The sequence below is a fragment of the Homarus americanus genome, unplaced genomic scaffold (assembly GCF_018991925.1).
Source record: "Homarus americanus isolate GMGI-L3 unplaced genomic scaffold, GMGI_Hamer_2.0 scaffold2558, whole genome shotgun sequence".
NCBI lineage: Eukaryota > Metazoa > Arthropoda > Malacostraca > Decapoda > Nephropidae > Homarus > Homarus americanus.
The window spans coordinates 126,239-144,354 of record NW_024745671.1 but is presented as its reverse complement, the minus strand read 5'-3'; the positions used below and the strand labels follow the sequence as shown (position 1 = coordinate 144,354).

Here is an 18,116-nt window from a genome sequence, read left to right as displayed (position 1 = left end):
CAGAAACGTCTTTTTGTTCGTGTAAATGGGATATTTATGCGATTGTTTATGTGTGTAATTAGGTTAAATCACTATGAGAAATATGTGAAATATGCATGATATAAATGTAGTGTTTGCTCGCTAACTTTCCTTTCCTTAATGTGTGTCTCATGACGGACTCCTACCACTGTGTCTCATGACGGACTCCTACCACTGTGTCTCATGACGGACTCCTACCACTGTGTGTCTCATGACGGACTCCTACCACTGTGTGTCTCATGACGGACTCCTACCACTGTGTCTCATGGCTGACTCCCTGTAGGTTATCAAGCTTCGGTCAGGTGGATCAATACGAGCATATAAAAGCCCCCAATGAAGAGTGCAGGAACAAGACAATTAAAATAGTTTCTAAAGCATCTAGAAAATTTTTAATATAAATGAAAGAACAATAACACTCTTTTTTACGCTATTTTCAAAAGTGTGGGGAATAATTCTCATTCTCAAGCAAGGCGTTGGGCGAAATGTTTGAAGAATCACCTGTGGAGGTTCGCTAAAATTAGATGATAAACATCCCAGAACTTGTACACTAAATGTAGATGGGTGTTATTTATCACCTGAGATTAGGGGTCAATTGTCGTCAGGTTAAACATCGCAACCTGTTACTTTTGCAGACCATCTAGTGTTCTTCAAGAAGCTATTTATAATACCTGCAAAAATTATCTGTGTACTAAGAGAGGGATAAAAAAAAATAGTTTCTTGAAAAATATTACTAGTTGGTGTGAGGTATTAACGCACATGTTGACATTAATGTTGGCAAGAGGATACGATAAAAACCACCACCACAACAACACAAGTCAAAGGTCAAACTCCCCATCAAATAATAACTGTATGAAGTTTCTGGGTACATCAATTACAATATTTTAGGAAAGTTTATGTTACAAGTGAAGTGACTTAAGTTAGGACATATATGGGATTCACGCGTTCTTGAGTCTGGCACCGCAGCAGAAGGGTACCGTACTAAACAACGTCCGAATGTCAGGCTCAGGACCTCGCTCTTCTGTCCCAATGAAATCAGCTGGAACATGTCAAGGGCATCTTGATACCTAGTGTCCCAACCCATTGCTCTTTTCATTACTCGACGTTTAATCCTTTCTATCTGCTTCGCCTGCTGTAGTGTGAGCAACGGCGTGGATGAGTGGGTAGCAATACTCCAGGATGGGTCGGATGTACAGTGCGTGACGTATGCTTTGATCAGTTGTTGTGGCGGAGCATTAAATTGTTTGAGGGTGTGAAGAAGCTTGGCTGCTCTTCTGGTGATACTATTGATGTGGTCTGGCCCTGAGAGGTAGTTGGTGATGGTGACCCCCAGCAGTTTACAGCTGCTCATTACCGGATTAAAAATATGGAGACAAAATCAGATATCCTCGTCCGTGAAATAGGAAGCCATTGTACACTCGGTAAACAGCTGTTGTGTTTATGATTTAAAACAAAAATTAGCACAAAGTCGAAAACGGTATAGATTCTTAAACGTCCTTCCCCCATGGTAAATATTCGAGCATGTGTTTACCATTAGTGACACCAGGCAGTACCGGAGTTTTCAAACCAGCACCACTTTGATCCTTTTATCATGTTTATCGCCACTACAAGATACATAAAAACATCCAGAAAACTCATTCACTGTCATGTTCCTTACAATTTAACCTTACCCTTAGCCAGAAAGAGATGTACAGGGTATCTCTCTCTTGTGTTGAAATGGTTCATGAATATATATTTACTAAAGTAGAATACGCGCTTTGAGACCATAATTGTTGAAGCTCAGTAAAACAATAGAACACCAACACCACAACAACACCAACACAACACAACTACAACAACACCAACACAACACCAACACCACCACAACAACACAAACAAAAGTTGAATAAGTTGTTGCTTAACCCTGACGACCATGGCGTCATGTAACACTAAACAACAGATAAATGACTTTACAGTTTCAGCTAATAAATAAAAGAGGAAACAAAATAAAATCATAATCCTAGAAAAATCAAATACGTGAAGATATGCCGCCATTATGTACCTTAAGAGCTCTTTAGCCTTCAATATGTCTTTATATAAATGCCTTGAATGTTTGCCAATTATTTAAGACACAATGGCTGGAATCCTAGACAATTGGGCTATCTTAAGACACAATGGCTACAATGTAACAAAGTCGTAGCCCAAGACCATCATGATTAATAAGATGTTCACATGAAAAGCTATAGTGTGTCATCAAATATAGTGTGTTTGCTCACGTAAATAGAAAAAATGAATTTCTCCTTTTTCTTCACGACTTCATTTCTACCACAAATTGTTTCTCGTCATATTTTGCACTTGATTTTTTTTTTTCTCTCTCGACATAATTTATTTTTCTATCGTGGCAGTCATTGGGCGTTCGGGAGCATTTACTGCACCATATCACAGTTCGTGGCTCATGCTTCCCTCGCCGCCTCTGTCTTCACCCTTGCCGTCATCTCCTTCGACAGGTGAGTCTTCCTTTTATCTCCTTCGACAGGTATGTGTGTATACAATTGGTATTTCCGGGATGTCATATCTTGTGGCCAATTTCAAACCGTGTCCTAATATAGGATTACCTTCTGCCACACGTAACAAATATACTCTTAGATTCTCCTTCCAATTTCGTCTCTGAGATACAGTTCATATGATTTATTACCATGGAAAGTTTATTCCAGCGTAAAGGTGACAGGTAAAACCTTCACCTGTAATTGATTTTCTCTTGTAGTTGGGAAATTTCGTGGATCTCTCTCTCTCTCTCTCTCTCTCTCTCTCTCTCTCTCTCTCTCTCTCTCTCTCTCATCTCCGTACTTACAGGTTCCTGAACGTAATGCGACCTCTGAAGCCTCGGATGTCAGCCTGTGTGTGTCGACTGCTGCTGTGTATCATCTGGGTGGTGGCGGCTTCCATAGCTGCCCCCATCCTGCCCTACGCCACCACCATCCAGTACGAGTATGTATTATATCATCTGGCTTATTTTTTCACCGCATCTCCATAGCCTTTTAGGGATCACCTGATCATTAACCTTACACTAGGCTTATTTCAATTTTTTTCGAGCATTAGCCCACCCGGCCACAGGTCATTTTATAGTGACTCACATCAAGGACTGAGGGGCGAAAATATGGTTCATTACCAGTTCTACAGTCTTAATGCGAACAGATGTATCTTGCGATATAATTCTCTCAAGCTGTCTATTATATCTGTTCCTCTTGTGTGGGATGTGGGTCAACAAGCACGTTAAGTGAAAAAAAAATACCCACATAAACTTGTTCACACTCTCAACCTATATAAAGTGATTCCTAACACTACAGAAATATATTATATACATACCGAGTTCAGTTATAAATTCTTGGTTATAACAAACAAGTTATGCTAGGTGTCATGGCACAGTTCAACAACCACTGCTTCTACACAACATGAACAATTTACAGTCGGTATAAGTACCATGAGAGCCTCGTAGCCTCACGTATAGATATAATCAACTGGGAGGATTGTGTATATGAACATTACATAATTTTGTTCGTGGGTGTGTGTGTGTAACTTACACCAGTCTCAGTGTGTTGGACGGGGAAACACACTATCACTTCTAACTCTTTCACTTCACAGATAGTTAAGGCCATAAAGGGCATTTGTCTTTATGTGTGTTGTAGCGGCCCTCACCACCCTATTGTTCACACTTGTTGCTCTTCACTTGACTCCTTGCCTTTCACATACTCACATACATACATACATACATACATACATACATACATACATACATACATATATATACATAGTGTGTGTGTGTGTGTACAGAAAAAAAAACAGGCAATCACTTTTTGAAGGCGTGTCGCTTTGTCGCACATCCTTACTATTCACCAACTGACACACACACCGGCAGATAAAGTTTTACCAAAGTGATCCACACCCCAGGAGGACCTACCCCAACCCCCTGACCTAATATCGGTAGAGGTCAGAGAAAATATCTTTTGAGTGATGATATTGCAGTAACTTTTTCTCTGACCCAACTAGCAGGCAATCTTGTTGTGCGTTTTACCAGCATTATTGCCTAGCAGTGTATTGAAGTGGTCTGGTTTACTCTATGGTGTTCAGGATAATGTCGAATTCGTTCCCCCGTCTCCTTCTATAAGTCCTTTGTGATATTGAGAAATATAACTTTTAAAAACATGTCTTATAGTTAATAAATATTCTTCATCTGCTATTTGGTTTGGTGTTTGTTGTGTGTGTGTGTGTTGTTGAGTGAGGTGTACAGTAAGTCTTGATACGTGTGTTGGCGGTACCTACAACATGTTGGTGAGAGGGATTATGATATTCTGAACACCGACAATAACACTCCATCCATCCATCCAGCTATCTACACACACACACACACACACACACACACACACACACACACACAAGCCGTTACCAGGTCACTAGTAATTGTGATTTTTCTCTAACCGATTATTTCTTGCTAACACTAGGGGAACCAGTGTTTATAAATACTGTTAAACTCGGTAGTCAGGTCCTAGTTATTTCCGGTCACATCCTTGGAACACCGAGTATGATTTCGGATTGTAGTTTGTGTCTCAAGGACTGGCCCTCACTACCATGTATGTGGGAAAGGCAGGTAAAGACATATTACAAAAATAAACTGTATTTCTATGTATTTAAAGATACAACAACACCTCGAGGAATACCAGGTGTGTAATAATAATAATAATAATAATAATTAACGGTTTATTAAAAAAATTCTGCAGCCCGAAGGCTGAAATATACATTGGACATAAATAACTTATTACAAACATTAGTGGTTTAACAAAAGCCTTCATTAGAGAAAGGTAAAGGAACATACAGCGAACATACAGATTAATGTAGGTGTTGAACAGCAAACTCGTAGTGTAGTAACTCCCTCCCAGATGGTGTTAGGAGGAACTCACGTGGTGTAGTAGTTCCCTCAGATGGTGTTATGAGGGACCTGGCGTAGTGTAGTAATTCCCTCGCAGATGGTGTTATGAGGGGCCTCACGTGGTGTAGAAATTACCTCACAGATGGTGTTATGAGGGACCTCACGTGGTGTAGTAATTACCTCACAGATGGTGTTATGAGGGACCTCACGTGGTGTAGTAATTACCTCACAGATGGTGTTATGAGGGGCCTCACGTGGTGTAGTAACTCCCTCACAGATGGTGTTATGAGGGGCCTGACGTGGTGTAGTAATTCCCTCACAGATGGTGTTATGAGGGACCTCACGTGGTGTAGTAATTCCCTCACAGATGGTGTGATGAGGGACTTGACGTGGTGTAGTAATTCCCTCACATATGGTGTTATGAGGGACATGTGGTGTAGTAATTCCCTCACAGATGGTGTTATATGAGTGAGGTTTGGTCCCAGGCCTTCCTATCGTAGACGGATTAACACATCGCTGGTTGTTGTTGGGTCTCACGGGCCGTTATCACTGGGTACCTGGGACCTCACTGTGTGTGTGTGAAGGTTAACTTGGGTACGACTGTTACTGTTGAGTTGTTCTCACTGACTTAAGCACTGTTCACCACTGTTCACCTCTGTTTAACACTAGTTCCGTTCCATTCCTAAATGAAATTGTAACGTCTGGCGAGAACTTGTTGATATTCCGGTGGGGAGGAGGGTTCAGGGGAGGGGGTTGGTATGGGCCAACTTAACAGTTAACCTGGCTGCTCCGAGAGGAGCGCCAGGGACATCTTGCTCCTTTGGTGGTCAAGGATGTAGTGTGTGTGTGTGTGTGAGGGCGGAACACTTGAACAGCACGTCTTAACTGTATGGAGGATATCAATGCACTGAACTCAAAGGCGTTTGATTATGACGTATTTAATCTAGATTCTAGAAGGTATTGACCACCCGTTATAAAGAACTCTCAACTTAATTAAATATATGGGCAGTATATACATATAATACATATATATACATACAGGTATATACGTATAAGACACAGAATAGGATAATGGCAACACTGCTTGCACCCTCCTCCCCTCCCCTCACATAAACGTGTTGTCAGCGTCTCTCTAATCTAATCTACATACCGTAATTACTTATCCATTTACCTGTTGGGATATGAATTATTCTAATGTAATTATTGATTTCGATATGTTTGTCATGATTTGGCTAAGTGATGGGATGTTGTGAAACACACACACACACACACACACACACGTTCACTTTGACACTGTTCATAACGTGAACATAGACACATATGAGTAATGTGTGTAAGTATACAACTCACCACCACAAGGAACGAAGGTATATAGCTCATTGGGTATCATAATGGTCCACCTCAACTGTGCCAGCAATACTAATAGTGTTCTCTCGATCATCAAATAAAACTCATCAACTCTTGCCCTATGGTGGCACTCTTGCCCTATGGTGGCACTCTTGCCCTATGGTGGCACTCTTGCCCTATGGTGGCACTCTTGCCCTATGGTGGCACTCTTGCCCTATGGTGGCACTCTTGCCCTATGGTGGCACTCTTGCCCTATGGTGGCACATCCATCACCAGATACACACATATCGTCGTCGTATTCTCTCTATACCTTATAGAGGAGAGTGCCACCATGGGAGAGAGTGCCACCATAGGGGAGAGTGCCACCATGGGAGAGAGTGCCACCATGGGAGAGAGTGCCACCATAGGGGAGAGTGCCACCATGGGAGAGAGTGCCACCATAGGGAGAGTGCCACCATGGGAGAGAGTGCCACCATAGGGGAGAGTGCCACCATGGGAGAGAGTGCCACCAGTGGGGAAAGAGTGCCACCATAGGGAGAGTGCCACCATGGGGGATAGTGCCACAATAAGAGAAAGTGCCACCATAAGAGAAAGTGCCACCATAAGAGAAAGTGCCACCAAAGGGGGGGGGAGTGCCACCATGGAAGCCAACACTTATCTTAGCTGGTGAAGAGGATGTATTGTGATGGAGTGCCGGAGTTTGTCAAGTCTTGGAATGAAACTGGGAAAGACAAGAGAGAGAGAAAACGGACTCATCTGAAGGACCATTGAGCGACGACACGAGTGTATTATTGCTTTTGCCAGAATGTGGAGAGAAACAAGTCAAAAACAACATCCTTTTATAGCTGTAAATAACTAATGTGTTAGTCATATATAGTTCCAGGAAGTAATTTAACGATAGAGTATAGCCAGAGAGAGAGAGAGAGAGAGAGAGAGAGAGAGAGAGAGAGAGAGAGAGAGACGCTGAAAAGGACAGAAAAAGACAGAAAGATATTTGTCATGGTGAAGAAATGAAATATACCGTCAATGTCTCCTGTTTAATTTATAGTGATGGCTAGGAGGGTCAGTGGTATCTGTATTTATATATATTAGACTATGTCACTATGTATGACCCTACAGCGTAGGTCGAGAACAGACAGAGGTCATAAACCTATCACGCGTATTGACCCCTGACCCCTGAACCCATCCTACTGCTGTGGTTTGTAGATTCAATTCTTCAGGGTTGAATGGTTTGGTGATCACCTTTACCGGCATCATAGTTAACAAACAGACAGTAGAAGTAATTATGATAGTCCCTGGAGTTGATATACTCTTGGAGGTCATAAAGGTCAAAGGTTAAGGTCACCATCTGGTATTTAAGGACATTGTATCGAGAAAAATAATGTATTCTAATCTATATCTCAAAAAATATGTTCAAACTTGGTTATGTATGAATCACTGACTACCTTAACACCGGTTGTATTTCGGGAGGTCAAAGGAGGTCAAAGTTCAAATATTAAAGGTCAGAGGTCAAACTCCCATCATTAAATGAGACCTCACACACACACAGGGTCAGATGCCAACTTACTAACTACATTATCATTACGTAAATCAGTTTTCTCTCTCCCGTAATAAAGTCAAAATTTCCCTAACATTAATCACTAACTTAATACTAACACACAAGACGAGGTTACCAGGCGTGTGTTACGGTGTAGTTAAGACATGTTACATCTACCTTACTCGATAGGTCTTTTTTCCTCCCCCCCCCTCTCTCTCTCTCTCTCTCTCTCTCTCTTCCTGCGCCATGGCTACGTAAGTCCTTCGATAATAGGGTTTATATTTTTCACCAGCCGTTCTCCCTGGTGACTGTGTGTGTGTGTGTGTGTGTGTGGGTGTGTGTTCTTTCTTAAAGCTAACAAATCATGGGACACCTACCAATAGATTAAAATACTCTGAAACTTGTATGTGATCTTTGTTTACGAGGAATTAATCAAGGGAACGTTATTTTCTAGGAAGACAAAGTTATTTTATTATTATTATTATTATTTGCTCTCTCCCGCGGTACTACTGAGTGATACTGCTGAGAGCTCCAGTTTGTTGCCCTTATGGGGGAGGGGAACTTTTTTTTTTTATATAGCATGTGTAAGGTTGACGGCCTGTGAGTTGCGTGCTTGATTGATCCGCCTCTGGGGCATTATTGACGTATTGTATTGTTGTTTAGACGAGATGAACCTGCCTGATAAAGGTTGTTAGGATGAACCGTTTTAATGGTGAGCGAGAGTGAGGTTGAGTGGTTATTACATCTCAGAACAACACAGACTTAATATGCTGCAGCTGTATATAGGAAGTAATTATTTACGGATATTATTACTTGATGAAAACGAGACACCTGCGTCCAACATCTCTATAATCTCATCTTCATTTCCTTATGAGGTAAAAACGACTCTGGAAATGTTTGGTAATGATACGAATGGTACACTGTACTGGAGTAAATAAATATAAATAATGTTTAAAAAAATTACCATAATAATGAATGTGAAGCCATATTTATTAATGTTTTCGATTTTTTTTAACTATTTAAAGGTTTAGTTAAAGAGAATTACTAGGACGGTAACAGAGACGTGTCTTTGAAGAGTCTGTGAAAAGCAACTTTGTGGTGTTCTTTTGGTTGACAGATCAATTAGTGTGTGTTCAGCTGTGTAATCCACTTGAGTCAAGATTCTTATTGTGTGTTCAGAGTTTGGCATCGTTAGTGTAGACAAAGTTGGAAAAGTGTGGGCTCTCTCTCTCTCTCTCTCTCTCTCTCTCTCTCTCTCTCCCTCTCTCCCCTAAGCCATCTTACCTTCCTCCCTCCTCCCTATCCACTTCCCCTCCTTCCTTTCATTCTCTCCTCCATTCCCTCTTTAACCACTTTCCCTCCCTCCCTTCATTCCCTCCTTAACCACTTTCCCTCCCTCCCTCCCTCCCTCCCTCCCTCAGTCCTTCCCTCCCTCTCATCACAGATTCATTGCCAATATAGTTAATATATGCATTGAGGAACCATTTTCTTTGACCTCTGGAGATGTCTCTCGCTAAGGGTTAACACAAGTTACTGTATCGAGTCAATCTGTTGCGTTTGAGGCCCTGGCTGTACAGGCTGTCTCATAGGTGTCACCCCACATTATACAGCGTGTCTCATTTGTTGCACACCATACTGTAGGAGTAGAAGGGGGAGAGAGAGAGAGAGAGAGAGAGAGAGAGAGAGAGAGAGAGAGAGAGAGAGAGAGAGAGAGAGGTCAATACTTGGTTGTACACAAACATCATCTGTCATCATTCTCCATTGATATGAAAATCCTAATCTTGCGGTTGTCTCATCAAGGTCAAGCATTACTAAAGCACCTGTCAACGAGAAGCGTAAGATGAAGGAAAATCTAAATAAACTAGCTGGGAAAAATCATAGTTAATATACATTGGTTAGGTGAGGTTAGGTTTGGTCAGGTCAGGTCAGGTCAAGCCAGATTAGGTTATTAAAGAGGCAGGTGTATACTGAATAGCCATCCTGTTCGTGATAAAATAAAAATACGAAAATATGGACGTCAAGTAAATACTACAGTAATTATTACCAGAGTTTCCGAGTTTACACACAAATAGTCAGGGGGTTAAGAGGGGAGGGGAATTATACGTCATAACTAAAGGGAGAAGTTGTTTCCTGAATATATTTTGTGTTTACACCATCATCATCCTGTGGACCATAATGACGTGAAGGCAATAGATCAAATTTTATGAATTCGCAAGAATGAATAAGACTTGGTGAGCTAATTTACTCTTAGTTTCCTTCATCCTGGGACACTGAGTAGCTACGTGAGTCTTCCCCACTGTTTATAGAGGAGGTTTGAGGAGGTATTTAATTATTTCCTATTTCCGTGTTTGGTTATAAAAATATTACAGATAAGAGGGTTTTTTTTTTTTTCTTAATTCTCCTTCTCTCCCTCTATCTATGTTTGGTTCTATTTATCTCCTTTCTGAAAAATTGTATACGTAAAAGATTTAAATTTGCAAAACCCTGATTAAGTGATGTCTCGCCTGGTCGAACACATCAAGGAAAATGTTGATCTTTGTTCCCCACTGTCGCAGCCTCAATGGTAGGGAAATAGACGGAAACTCACATGAAAAGAGGGAAAACAGAGAGGAGGAAAGACAGCGAGAGTGTGTGAGAGAGAGAGAGAGAGAGAGGGAAGGAGAAAGAAGGAAAGAGAGAAACGAGACAGAAGGAGAGAACAAAAAGAGAAGACAAGAGAGACAGCGGCTGGAGAATAAATAGAACGTGGTGTCTTGTGTATCCGTGCAGCAGTAGTGTTCGGAGGACTTGTATAGATCAGAACCACGTGAAAGAAAACAATTTAGGTGACCAAAGTTGCCACGATACTGTCTGTGTGTGTGTGTGTGTGTGTGTGTGTGTGTGTGTGTGTGTGTGTGTGTGTGTGTGTGTGTGTGTGTGTGAAATCAAAATGACGGGAAAGTGAATCTCTCTTTTTTTTTCACATATAGCGGCTAGTTTATTGTGAAACGGATATTTTAACATTTATACGAGAGGATCATTTTGGCCCACTAGTCACTTGGTATAATTAACATACCTCTCTTACGCACAACTAACCTAACCTAACCTTAGTCTCTTCCCCTGTCTTACGAATCACGAAACACATTCACGGATATATTATCTTGAACACAGTTTAGAGTTTCGATTTCAATTTTTATTTGATGCAGACTGATAGCTTGCTCGAGGCACCTACAGCTTTTTAGTGGCCTGCAAGATCAATCGTCAATATGAAAGCAAGCTATCTGTTCCACCATCTGCCGGAGACCTTCAGTACACAGATTCAATAATGTTTAGTTTACAAATTGCTGGAAGTGTTTAATAAAATGGAAGACACCAAAATCGTCGTCAGTTGTAGAAATCTTACAGAGGAGTTTGAGTTGATAACATTATTTCTTGTCATGCAGCACCAGAGGCATGTGTAGCTGAGGGTTTGTTTGACTGTCATTTGTCTGTATTTGAAGAGTTATATACTGACACCTCCACACTGACTGGTGTAACGACTGGTGGAGGAAGTGCATACATGGTGGACTGTGGCGGTTGTTTTAACATAACTTTGAAAGCAATAGAGCAAGTCATTACAAGTGTTCCTGAATTTATATTATTGAAAGCTGATTTAGTGGGACAACATTTCAGAACATCAAAGAAACGACTTATGAAATTTTGGGGAATTTTTCCATTTACTGAAATGTCAACTAACTGATACAGTTTTGTTCAACTTTTAGTTATGTAAATCGTGTTGAGAATTACTTGATAAGACAGGAAGCCGTGCAGAGGACGGCGATACAAGAGGATTTTTGTCTGGGAAAAACAACTTTTCACACTGTTGTTTAACGTCTCATTGATGACTTCACAGACATTTTTCAAAAAATGGAACATAATCTGTAAAGGAATGATCTTATCTTGCCTGATATTTTTACTGGAGATGTTGCTTTGCTCAAGCTCACTTTAGTGGAGGAAAGGCCCTTCCCAGGTAAGCGGGAAGCAAATTTGATCCACCTGGAGCCACAAGACGTAACTGCTGGTCGTGAAAATCAGGGATCACCCAAATAGAAGACTGCAAACGAGTGCGCAACTGACCGGCGTGATAAACACGCCATTTGTAATGAAATTTTGTTGCGTGCACAAAAAAAAAAACTTTGAGCGATTGGTTGTGGATCAAGAAGGGGTCCTGATTCATATGAAAAGTCTCCTTACCAGTACACGTGAAGACTTTCTGAACAGATCTTGTTGTAGAATAGTTTCATAGGGAATCTGGTGACTTTGTAGAACAGGTCCGTGAAGCATGGACATATATTTCCATTATCCGGTAAACACCTCACCCTCCAGGGAGCGCTTCGGGTGCTCGTCTGTCCAACACACTAGGATGACTCTTGCCAGCTTATGCAGTAGTAAAGACTGTGCAAAAGGCCCGAGAGGCAATACTAACTCTTGTCTCCACACAGTACGTAAACAGAACGGACTGTCTCACGTCACAATACATGATGACGGAAGACCAAACGTGAAAGAATCGATAATGAACACACTCTTGATTAACGCATTCAACGGCTGCAACATGACCTGCTCGTCACTCTCACCTCCCACACTCCTCTGAACTCCACATCACTTCCTCAAATTTTATCTCAAGTCAAGAAAAAATATTTAGATAAGGGACGATACATATTTCATCAGTTAAATATTTTCTCCTAAAAAGATTCGTAGTTCCGAATTATTTTCCAATGAGGTTTATATTTCTAATGGCGGCTGTCGTAGGTAAAACTTAATTACTGTTTAAGTATGCGAGATACATAATTATAAAGTTTATATAAGCAACGCACGCACACACACACACACACGCGCGCACTAGTTGAAAAAGAAAATATCCGGCCCAGATTTTAAACCCTAGACATGATCCTCTTTGGAATAATTTACATGTCATATGAACAGCTGGCACTTCGCATCAGGTACCTCACAGCTGGCCCCTCACATCAGGTACCTCACAGCTGGCCCCTCACATCAGGTACCTCACAGCTGGCACTTCACATCAGGTACCTCACAGCTGGCCCCTCACATCAGGTACCTCACAGCTGGCCCCTCACATCAGGTACCTCACAGCTGGCCCCTCACATCAGGTACCTCACAGCTGGCCCCTCACATCTAGTACCTTACAGCTGGCCCCTCACATCTCAATAAAGTGGGAAAACTAACCCAGAACACTTTTTATGATGTGTGTGTGTGTGTGTGTGTGTGTGTGTGTGTGTGTGTGTGTGTGTGTGTGTGGCCAGTGAGTGTTGGGGAGGAGAGGCAAAGAGATTCATGTCTCTCCCTCCTACATATATGAATGGCGTCTGCATCCCCCAGGTTCCTAATGTTGATCGTGTTGTTTCTGTAATTGTATATCAACGAGCCGACAACTCCTGGATAAGCAACAGGGTCGAACAAGGACGCCGTGAAGGTTAGACACCCCATCTTTCTACACATGATGACAAAACACAACTTAAACCAAACCTAACAGCACCTAACCTAACCTAACCTAACCTAACCTAACCTAACAGCACCTAACCTAACCTAACCTAACCTAACCTAACCTAACCTAACAGCACCTAACCTAACCTAACCTAACCTAACCTAACCTAACCTAAGAGCACCTAACCCAACCCAACGTAACCTAATCTAAATCAACCTAACTAAAACTAATCTAGGTTAACTAAACCAAGCTAAGCTAAACCATAACCATGCCCAACATAACTCGTAGTTTCTAATCTTTACGTGATCTGAATGGCATTTTGTTTAGTACTGCGTTGTGTTCTGGGAGGGGAAAGGTGGAGGAGAAGTAGGAGGGAGGGAGCTGGGAGAGGGTGATGGGAGAGGGAGGGAAGGGGGAGAGGGAGGGAAGGGGGAGAGGGAAGAGGGTAGGGAGGGGAGGGTACTTCTCCATTTCTCTGTTTTTTGGAGGAGGAATATACTGCGATGTTTACCTTTTGTCCTGGGAATCATAATACTGATGCAGAAATTAATAAGAACCACACACACACACACAGAAATTACACACACACACACACACACACACACACACACACACACACACACATACACACACACACACACACATACACACACACACACACATACACACACACACACACCCCACACAACCACACACCATCCCACACCACACACACACACACACACGCACACACACAACCCCACACAACCCCCCACACCCCCCCACACACACACACCCCACACACACACACACACACACACACACACACACACACACACACACACACACACACACACACACACACACACACACACACACACACACACACACACACACACACACACACACATACACACACACACACACACACACACACACACACACACACACACACACACACACACACACACACGACATTACACTACAATTGCTTCTGTTTACACAATAATCATGGCTAATATTCTTATACTTACGGGTTGTGTTTTTAAATAGAACTCTTGCATAGAGACAGGTCGTATACTATATTAGTGTCACCTGAAGCTTAGGCACCTTAACGTATTTAACCTGAAGATTAACCACCATAATGATAGGTTAGGTTAAGTTTGGTTTAGTTAAGTTGGGTTTAGTTAGGTTAAGTTAGGTTTGGTTAAGTTAGGTTAAGGTAGGTTAGGTTAGGTTAGGTTAGGTTAGGTTAGGTTTGGTTTGGTTTGGTTAGGTTAAGGTAGGTTAAGGTAGGTTGAGTTAGCTCAGGTTTGTTAATCTTCTGGTGAATGTAATTGAGGTGCCTTATCTACATGTAAACCCTACCTTCATCCAAGGTCAATCTTGAGAGGTTGCTCCGGCATTGCTTTTCAAAGCCCCACATCACACACAAGAGATACGTGGGCAATGTGTTGAGTGATAAGTAATATAACTTACTCTGCGTTGCGTGAATTAAAAGAATGGCTTTAACCTTGTTATTGATAACATTGAGCATGTAGAACGTAACAAGAGCCACCGTCACCACCTACAACACAACAAGAGCCACCGTCACACAACGCAGGCCACCGTCACCATCTACAACACAGCATGAGCCACCGTCATCTACAGCTTACAACATGAGCCACCGTCTCTATCTACAACACAACGCAGGCCATCTTACATCTACAAGCACAACGCAGGCCACCGTCACCATCTACAACACAACGCAGGCCACCGTCACCATCTACAATAACACAACATGAGCCACCGTCACCATCTGCAACACAACAAGAGCCACCGTCACCACCTACAACACAACAAGAGCCACCGTCACAATGCCTCGCCACCTGCCATGCATTGTTGAGAAATAGATTAGTTTCCATGGATTTCTTGAGGACAAAATGCGAGCAGTCTCTTTGGGTTGCTGGCTCTATTGTGTTCCAAGTCCTAATGCGTTATAGCTAAACCTAACCCTAGGTTGACCTGACCTGACCTGACCTTAACTTAATAATTAAGACTAGGATCCTATACTAAAGTTTATTAGGAGTTTAAAGAATTAGTAATGACATCTCTTAAGACTGGCACCCATTTGGACTGCCACCCATTAGGACTGCCACCCATTATGACTGGCACCCATTAGGACTGACACCTATTAGGACTGGCATCCATTAGGACTGCCACCCATTATGACTGCCACCCATTATGACTGCCACCCATTAGGACTGGCACCCATTATAATGGGCACCCAATACAACTGCACCCCATTACAACTTGCATCCATTATTACTACCACCCATTATAACTCCCACCCATAAAGGCTATCAGATTTGCCACCCATTAGAACTGCCACCCACTCTTACTGCCACCCAGTACAACTTCCACCCACTACACGTGCCTCAAATTTAATAGGATGGGTTAAGTTAGGGTGGCACTAATCTTGGGGTAAGGCTCCGTTTAAGAGGTAGTGAGAACAACTTAATCTAATAAAGCTGACAGGTAAAATCGGATTACCTGTGTTTCATTAGTCAGGCAATTAAGACGGAAGTCATAAAGCAAACTGTTTGTCGTCACACATGAGAGAAACACTCCTCGGCCCCGCTAAATGGAATTACATTATCCCGCCATTACACGTGAAGCCTTTGTATCCAGGGCGGGAGGATAGACTACATGGGTGTGTGTGTGTGTGTGTGTGTGTGTGTGTGTGTGTGTGTGTGTGTGTGTGTGTGTGTGTGTGTGTGTGGTATCCATCTCCTCCCAGACAACAAAAGCAGCAAGATACCAGAAGGAAATTCAACATCAAGTGACTCAAATATCAGGTGAAGTGAAGTACATTCTTGGGAAGCATCTCCAGGAATGACACTGAACACTGGCCACCAAGAAGTCACCACACAAGAGCGAGCATCACTTAGACCGGCAGCAAGAACCCTTTGACCAGTTCATAAAAAAAACAAAAAACAACTTCAGGACTGGTGTAATGAATATAACCCGGAAATTCAGTCATTCATCTCCGACAAACATTCTACCAGATTAATTCTCACACCTATGAGACAATTACTCTCACACGTGACGCTTGAACTAATACCACGCTAAAAAGTACGACAATATTGAAGACTAACTCGCCTATACGCACGGCAAGGTAGGAAAGCGCCACACACGCACACACACACTCCGGACGACCCTACCAATCCCGTATTAGCGTATTAGCGTCTCGAATCACCTTAAGGAATACCAAATAAGATGACACCATACTGTGAATCCTGATAACAACCTCAATCATGGCTATAATATTCATTACTACATTTTTTCTTCACATTTTCTTTCATTGTCTTCACTGTGTGTCTACTGCAATAACATCCATCCCAACAATTACGTAAACTGGAAATTCAAGGAGGAAAGAGGAGGAGAAGGAAGAAGGAAAGATGGATAATAGAACAATATTGGGGTTTCAGGAGGAGAAGTAGAAGGAGAACTAGGAGAAGGAGAACTAGGAGAAGGAGAACTAGGAGAAGGAGAACTAGGAGAAGGAGAACTAGGAGAAGGAGAACTAGGAGAAGGAGAACTAGGAAAAGGAGGATTAATCATGTGTGTACAGGTAATTTGTGGGTTCAATTAAGACTGTAGGAAGCCAGGTGTGTACAGGTAATTTGTGGGTTCAATTAAGATATGTAGGAAGCCAGGTGTGTACGGGTAAGTTGTGGGTTCAATTTTAAGACTGTAGGAAGCCAGGTGTGTACAGGTAATATGTGGGTTCAATTAAGACTGTAGGAAGTCAGGTATAATGCTCATCTATACCTCATTATCATCATTAGGTGCTTGGCTGTGTCTTTAACCTCGACTCTACAACCAACACAAGCCAATATCTTCATCCTCCTCTTCATTCTATCATTTCTTCTTCTCTCTTTATCTCCCTTCTCCCTCTCTCTCCTCCTCCTTCGCCCCCCCCCCCTTCTCTCTCTCATTTCTTCACCTTTTTCTCTCGTCTCTTCTTCTCCATTTGTCTCCTCTCACTATATTTGGTTTTCCTCTTAAGACTCTTTTCTCTTGTCTTTTCTCCTCCTTTATCTTTTTCTCCTTTATTGTCTCTCTCTCCTCATGTGTCTCTTACCTCCTCTTTTATTTTCCTTCACATTTATCTCCCTCCTCCATTTATCTTGCCTTTTATATTCCTCTTTCTCCTCCTCATTGTCTAATCTCTCTTGTCATTTTCCTCTGTCTCTCACCATCTGTCCCACAACCTAGGAGAAGTTTTATCTCTCACCGTGTATTCTCTCTTATCTCTCCTTCAGCCTGGGTGGACGGACAATCTGCGTTATTCTGTGGCCGGATGGTTTGGCTTCAGTCTCCCATATGGATTATGTGTAAGTTACCTCCTCATAACCTAACCTAACCTAACCTAACCTAACCTAACCTAACCTAACCTAACCTCGGAGTAAATTCACCTGTACTGAGAACCGGCGATTGTTGTCAAAATACCACGAACGGGACCACGAAATCCTCCCATCCCTTTTTTTTTTTAATTGAATATGAAGTCAGGTGTCGAGTTAATGCATCCTAACTTAAACTAAACTAAAATAACTAAGCTAAAATAAAGTCTATACTAGGTGAACAATTCTCGGGTTGTTTTGGTTTGGTTTACTCGTGATGTTTGTTATATGGTCCTGTTCGCGGTGGTAATTATTAACATTCACCATTCTGTAATGTTTTTGTTTAGGATAACATTTTTTTTTAGAGCTAGGAGTTAAAAGTTCAATAAAGTTATTATAGCTTAACATGTAGATTAGACACCCTCAGATTATTTCACCCTGACAGTAAAGTTAACCTCATTTAACCTTACCTAACACCGCCCTCTCCCA

At 42.0% G+C, this 18,116-nt stretch overlaps 1 protein-coding gene across 1 annotated transcript in view; it reads left to right on the top strand.

Moving 5' to 3' along the window:
- The window catches only part of LOC121878775 (tachykinin-like peptides receptor 86C), an 81,864-nt gene that overhangs the window by 45,124 nt on the left and 18,624 nt on the right, over positions 1–18,116 (top strand). Inside the window, exons 5-7 of the mRNA XM_042385187.1 lie at positions 2,400–2,501; positions 2,848–2,982; positions 17,550–17,621. Coding sequence (XP_042241121.1) covers positions 2,400–2,501; positions 2,848–2,982; positions 17,550–17,621 — 309 coding nt within the window. The remainder of the gene's footprint in view (positions 1–2,399; positions 2,502–2,847; positions 2,983–17,549; positions 17,622–18,116) is intronic.